A 7,583-nucleotide genomic window follows, 5' to 3' on the forward strand; every position below is an offset into this window, starting at 1 on the left:
TCGGAAAGGGTGCCGGTCCCCTTAACAACACATAAAAAGTTTAAAATCTGTACCACTCTGACCACTCATTTGAAAAAAAAAACACTTCGTCGTTACGTCAGAAATAAGAACAATAAAAAGAATTCGCATAGTAAAGAAATAATTTGTTTTTCACGCCTAACTCTGAAAAAGTTCCCTTATCAATCGAAGTATCGGTATCCATGTTGCATCGAAATTTCTGGTTTATCATAGAATCTTTATCCTTTTCAACAAGGAATTCATTTTTAGCCCCCAAATAAGGACACGGGATATGATAAACTATAAATTTGTGTAAGGTGCAATACATAATACATAAAATGTGCTGGGAACCTACAAAAAATATATACGGTATATATTTATGCGGGCATGAAGAAATAATTCTCATTTAAGTTTCCAAATATTTTTTAGGGCTATGGGAGGAAGCACGCGGGAGAAGTTTCAATAATAAAAGTGTCTCGAAAAACATGTAATGAATTACATGAAGCATCACATGCAATATAGTACCATGACTTTAATATACTTGAAATAAAATGTAATGCATAACATGAAGCATCATTTACAATAAACCTTGATTTTAATACCTGTTTAATACTAGTTTATAGCTAATGGAAGATTTCGAGATCGACGCCGAAATCACAATGTGGGAATCCCACTTTAGAAACGTAAGTGAAACATTGAAATCCATTTAAGGAGCTCCAGCATAAGAAAGCATAATTTCCTGGACATATAGAGCATTTGAAACACAAAATAACGTTCACATGACATAAATGGAAGACCAACAGGTTTGTCATGGAAGTTAAAAGAAACAGTAATGCGTTATCAAACTGGACAGAGCACTGCATATTCTATCAGGACTGAATGTCATGGAGAAATTAAAGGCTCAATAACAGCCCATACACTCAAGTTCAGACTAACATCTCAAGTAATTACATTACAGAGTCTAATTACAATGTACCTAATAGGAACAACAGAATAACTTAGGTACATATTAAGCGAGGACATTTCACAGTTGGAAATGATAATCGTAGCCTGCAGCTCTTACTGAGTATCAAACCAAAGAAGTTGACCGAAGGTTAACACTACGGTACCGTACTTTAGAGAGATCGAGGTGTTCAAGAGAATACTTCATTAACTTACCACCATAGAAATAATTATAAAAGGCTCGCAACATAAGTTTTTCAACTCAAAAGGTTTAGTTATAATTGTGCATAAATGAAGTGTGAAACGCTAATAATAATATGAATCAGTACGATATGAGATGGTTAAACCCTCCTGATAAGGTCTTTAATACACATAGTAGATGACTGAATCTACATAAACTGCATCAGTCACTCAGTGATCCAGACTTCATCTAGTATCTGAGAGGTGTAAGAATATATGTAATTTTTCTAACTATTCTAGGACATGATTGGTCAACACAGAAAAACACAGATCTTTCAGATTAAAGACTTAAATCCATGAGTTAGCAATAGGCGCTCGTAGCGCCAGCATAAGATAAAAAAATAGATTTGCTACTTTACTTATTTACCCGTCATAAGGGATACTACAACTACGCTGGTTCCATCCAGAATGTAATGTCAATTATATCAAATCCTGTCAATTACATCAAAGATTACCCATCATCAAAATATTGGCCTCATTTATAATGAAAATTAGTTAGTCATGAAGTCGCAACAGCAATAATAATCTATAGCAAATAAGTTTATCATAAAATGAAGAACAGCTCGAACGTTTGTAAGTTGTGAAGTTCTGAATCAAAACATCAAAAAATGGGTGTCTTCTATTCGAAATTAACGTAGCACTGGACAAAACTAACAAAATTTAGACAAAAAATTTTATTTGTGTGAGCTTTTCGCCTTGGAAATGCCGATCTTGAGTCCTACACAACTGCACTGAAAATACCGTACACCAACCGCAGTAATGCACTAGTCTTAAACCCAGCGTTGATGTCCTAATCCAAGAAGAAATGGCATTCAAGGTAAATGTTTTGAAATAAAGGATAAAAGTAACCCAACCTGGCAGGTATTCTCAAGCGTTTTCAATAAAACTTAGTACCAATAAATCTGTGACAGGAATGCATACGAGAATAATTTCCTATATGCTGGACTGCAGAAGGAAGCATGCAGCTCAATCAAAAACCGTGACGGGTGGTGACGGTGAGGTAACACTTTGCAGTGAACAGGCCGGCACGAATATCATCAGAGACAATCACCTGCAACACAATTATTGTACAAGTCAAATATTCAGTTAATTTTAATTTCAAGACATGGATGAGCTGGTAAGTTTTGTTTCGATATTAAACTGTAAATCATTAGTGAGAGGATTAGAGGAAGCCAAACTTAATCACACTTTGTTAACTGATGTACTGTGCTACAATAATCATACAAATTAAGGGCTTCACAATTGGTATAATCATTAATATATATTGCCAAGAAATAGTTTTTTTTTTTAATTATAAAGCTAATTTGTCCGAGTGGAGGAGAAATGTAGCGCCTTATTATTTGGGCTGTGCTATGGCCCGGTGAGCATTGTATGACACCTTTGAGTTTTTTAAGTTAATAATTATTGTAAATTAAGTAGGTATGTGCATATTGTATCAACAGATTGAGATAATGTAAAATGTAAAATTTGCTTAATTTTCAACTCTGTGTTTAAGTAGCTTGAATATAAAATCAATATAAAAAAATGCAATTCTGCATGGAACTGAGTTCAAAAAAGATGCAGGTGAACTGGAGTACGTATTTCTCTAATAATTACCTGATCATTCATAAACAATTTCCTCTTATTCATGGTAGAGACAACGCAATTTAACTTCAGTTAGCCAAGTCTCAAAATTTTGATCAGTCATTGATAAAAAACATATACAGATCACAATGATTTCTAAAAATATCATGGTTCACCAAAATTGTGATTGACATCAGCACTAGTACAAATAATATATTTGCCGAATTTTCTCAATTATTAGGACATTTATATTATTGTCATAGAATTATCATCAAAACAGTGTATGAAGAAAAGACTGTGGTATTTTATAAGGCATGCAAATACTGGTATTCATAATTTTAATACAATAAAATGGCACATATTCACTACCAAATTTATATTTCAATATGCATTCCGCTATTCAATATGCATTCCGCTACAATTTTGGTAGATACATGCAGTAGGATTTCTGATTCAACAATTATCAATACTAACAATTATATATATGTTAATATAATGATTCTATAACTTCTTACATGTGGCACCTAAGGTACCTTGTGCACAGAGAGCGCAGGGTCGACCAGGATAAGTCCTGTTCTGGCAACTCCCTCGCTGGTGTTGAGCATCCCACACGCCCTGGCCACCACATGACTCGTGTCTCCCAACATCGGTATGTCAGGCACTGGATAAAATGCTATTGTCCCCAATGCCTTCAGAGCCTTCATCCTGCCATGCCAAAATCTAATGTTAGAAAATTACTTTTTGACTCTTATTTACACAAGTTACTTATTTAATGGGATCTGAAATTTCGTCAGCCACAGTTAGCCAAGAGTGCTTATCATAATAGCATCTCGCTGTACATACTTTACGTTGCCATTCAAAAAGGCACGTTGGTTTATGTATAGTACCTATAAAGCTCATTCATCCTATTGGACAAATATAATGCCTATAATTTAGGACTGGGCTGTGACCAGGTTGCCTGTGAAATTTTTTTCAATGAATGATTTTCAGCAAAGCAGTATTTTGCACTGACAAGGAGGACAGTCACCAAAGGATTAAGTCAGATCAGTTCACCCAATGAAGAATGACAGAAGAAATATCAAGATTAGCAATAAATAAAGTTAACTCAGAAGAATAAATGAAACTCAAATTAATTAAGGTGATAAAAAAGAAAATAATTTTCAGGAATTAACAAAATTCAGAAGAAAAGCACAGCTTCAATCATGATGTCAGCCACAAACTTATATTAATGTCTTATGTTCATAATGCATCAGTTAAGAAAAGCATACAGTGTGCCTCAGTTACAGGTACAATACTAGATTTATAGTAGGTACTCAGTAATGGTCAAAACATAAATCATTTGCAGATCTAAAGAAATTTAAAAGCAAAGAAAACGCTAAGCAAATTAAAAAGCTAAGCAAATTCACCAAATCGATATTTAAAACGTTTCTGAGTCCAGCTCCATCATCAGTTCGAAATGGAGCTGGTTTGCTTCATCAGTTTCGAACTGATGATGGAGCTGGACTCCAAAATGTTTTCAATATTGATATGGTGAATTTGCTTGGTATTTTTTTTTTTTTGCTTTTAAATTCCTTGTGAACTTGCAATATGAGCTGACTGATAATATAAGTATTTGCAGGTCAGCACCATCAGCAAGAATCTTATTCACACAAATGTAATGTATACATGAAATATGTACCATACTCAATTATTTCATATACATAAACATATACATTTCAACATCATATAGCAGAACATGCCTTTTTCTAATCTATGAGGATAGCTATTTTTAAAAGCAAATTGAGGCCATGAAATAAGAAATGTAGTTGAAGAGCAATTCCACCAAAATTCACATGAAAAAATTCAATTGGCCATACAAAAATATAAATATTTTTTCAGTATTTTCATCAAATAAAGATAATGTAAACAACCATTGTTGAATCATTTTCCCTAAACTACAAAAAAATTCCATTAAAAATTTATATCAATGTCGACAAAACATCATGTCATGAGCCAAATGACTTGGTATATAAAATTAAGAAGCATACCACTATACTCACCATGCTAGGTGAGCATAACAAGAGTCTGTTGAACACAGAACTATGGAGCAGCCTATAAAACTAAACCATCTGTGACTGAGATAACACTCGCTGATAACTGAACCACCATTTTTCGGGTCAAAATCATGAGCGTAAAACACAAGGCATGTCCAATTGAGGCCTTCATTTGAGAGGGATGATAGTGAGACTGATGGGAGTATCTGGCCATTCACATAAGCAGGTGCACTAAGAGGAGGGAGGTGCATTCCTGGCGTCATCAGCACCATTGCTTCCTGAAATAATGAAATTCAATTACTAATGGAAAAAAGACCTCAATAAGAGAGAATATTCAAATGACCTTTACACCAAAATAGGAGCAAACTTTTTTAATTGAAGTATAAAACTTTTGATGCCTGACATCCAGAAGTCCTCCAGAAAAGAACACTTATAATTTTGTTTAAAAAATTAACTGATTAAATATTTTTATAGGTAGGACTGGGTTCTCTAATAAGGTCTCTTTAATAATTGAGTACATATCACAGAGGTGAAATTGGTAATACTTCACCCAACAAACAGCTATCTCCATCAAACCAATATCCTCTAACATAAAACATTGTTTTTGTGATTTCAAATATTTTTTAACCATTTATGTTTTTTATTGTTAATCAATCACCTTAAAATAACTGGATTCCCAATTATGATACCATTATACCATAATATACTTATTTTTAGATGGGAGAGGAAATAATGCTTGCTACTTGGAAGCAACTACATTCAACCCTGAAGCTTATTGAGCATATGTAGTCATGATAGGCTTACATTTTGGATAAAATTGCAAAAAGGCATGTCCCTTTTCTAAAAAGTTATGCTTAAAATGACAAGCAGATCTCTATTCTCTAACAAGGCTGCACTACAAATGATCAATGAATCAAATATATTATACTCACAGGAAGGTTAGTTTTGTGTGTCTGAGGTGACTTTGAGAAAGAGCTTGCTCTTGGTGGGACTGGGCCTTCATCTTTACGCTGAATTTTGGAAGCCTGTCGCTGCGACTGAGCTACCTCCACAAAACGTTTAAGCCCACTATTGCTCATCGTGAGTAAATACAAAATTTTCTTGTATATCACAACTTTAAGAAAATATACTACCAATTCAGCAATTTCACCTGCAAGCTCATTAAAAAACATAAATTACATAATAATGTATAATATAATAAATGAGATATCAACAAAACAACAACAATAAGATCAACAAAACAATAAGAACAATAGATGGCTAAATAAATCTTAGCAATATCTGTAAGTACATAATAAGTTTGCTAAAATTGCAGGATGCTAGCTGATCAAGAGTTTACAATAAAAAGGGAATGTAAAATAGTAAAGTAGCCTAAGTTACCCTGGATGTGTAACTTGGTAGTAAGTTAGTTCTATCATCAGTTATTTGTGCAGTACTCTCGCCTTGCGGTCTTGCTCTTGCATCTGCCGACTGCCGGCCCGCCGGCCGCCGGGCAGAGGCAAGAGGCCAGTACTCCTACAAGACCAGTAGTCCAGTTACTCTAGTACTCCAGTAAGAGCAAGACCAGTACTCCTAGTTACCTAGTGTACACACTACACTGTACTGTGTGTAGTGTATAATGTGTTTGATAAATCCTACCTACTTTCATTACTTTGATTGTCAACGTATCAATAGGTATTAGGTATAAATAACTAATAGCTAGGTTATAGGACTCAAAACTGAACTCAAGGGTAAAAAAAACTCTGCTTTGCCTGTTTGCCACAATGCCTACCGGCTACCATTACAAACACCAAGTATACCAACGCTTTATTAATCAGGGAGGTAAATTCAGGCAACAATAATTAGTTGGGAAATGTAACCTATTCAGGCTATTGTGGGGTGTGGGCGACTGGGCGTGGGGGTAGGAGTTATTATCCTTGCAATAAATTTTACCTACTCCGGGGTTATTTGTGGCCCGACTAAAGTTACTGGAGTTGAAGAGGACTAGCGAGTCTTGAGGAGTCAGGAGGGCCCAGCTAAACTCCTTAATTTTGCCGGCAACTTTAAACTGACCACATAGCCTAGCTACGTTACGCCGGTAAATTTCATCTAATTAAGAATGCTAACTTACATTTTTGTCATCTCACTTCAATTCTAACCATAATATCGTTTTTTAACTGAATAACAAAGAAATGTGTCAATAGTTTCCTTCATTAAATCACGAACGAATTGAAAAGCTGCTACTTATTCTGTCACATGTCGGCCGGCGCTGATAGCCTACTGCCGGCTTACTCGTGTTTTTTACTTTCTTAATTACAGGATAATTTAGTGCAACGCATATTCATTACCCTAAAAAAATTACAATCTAGTATAAAAAAAAGTGAAAATCGTACAACGCTTCAACTGCCCTGACGATTTTTTTTTCAGTAATTAATTTTGCATAACGACAAGAGTATTTTTCATTATTAACTTAGGTTTACCAATACGCAAATAATACCTAATATACGTTTGTCATTGCTTTGCGACCAACCGTCTTGCGGCGAGGTATTTTTAGTTTTTTTGCCGTAATAATTAGGTACAGGCAGAGCTACTTGAATACTGGAAGTCAATTTTTATACATAAAATATGATATTATGGAAAATAAATACAATTTTGACCAATTCAACTATTACATGAATAATATCTTCATAATGATTTCGATTATCATTTACCAAACGAACTGACTGCCATCAAATCGAGCCATCGTCTACATTGTGTCAATATTGCGACAAATTCCTTACACCAAAGTTGATTTTCAACCTTCATGTGTCAAATTAAATAACATGTTTT

The 7,583-nt window shown here is 34.4% G+C and overlaps 1 protein-coding gene across 2 annotated transcripts; it reads right to left on the reverse strand.

The window, feature by feature from the left end:
• Window positions 1–392: 392 nt before the first annotated feature.
• Window positions 393–6,952, reverse strand: LOC108673306 (thioredoxin peroxidase-like). Of its 2 annotated transcripts, none has more exons than XM_018161107.2 (5): window positions 6,886–6,952; window positions 5,708–5,925; window positions 4,782–5,053; window positions 3,276–3,447; window positions 393–2,230 (listed from the first exon to the last, which is right to left on the reverse strand). In XM_018161107.2, the coding sequence occupies exons 2-5, from the start codon at window positions 5,852–5,854 to the stop codon at window positions 2,150–2,152; spliced, it is 672 nt and encodes a 223-aa protein (XP_018016596.1). In that variant the 5' UTR covers window positions 5,855–5,925; window positions 6,886–6,952; the 3' UTR covers window positions 393–2,149. The 2 variants fall into 2 exon arrangements, with proteins under 2 accessions (XP_018016596.1, XP_018016597.1); XM_018161108.2 differs by having other exon boundaries at window positions 4,782–5,057; window positions 5,733–5,925; window positions 6,886–6,951.
• Between the last annotated feature and the right edge of the window lie 631 nt (window positions 6,953–7,583).

This window comes from Hyalella azteca, unplaced genomic scaffold, assembly GCF_000764305.2.
Source record: "Hyalella azteca isolate HAZT.00-mixed unplaced genomic scaffold, Hazt_2.0.2 contig4551, whole genome shotgun sequence".
NCBI classification, from domain to species: domain Eukaryota; kingdom Metazoa; phylum Arthropoda; class Malacostraca; order Amphipoda; family Hyalellidae; genus Hyalella; species Hyalella azteca.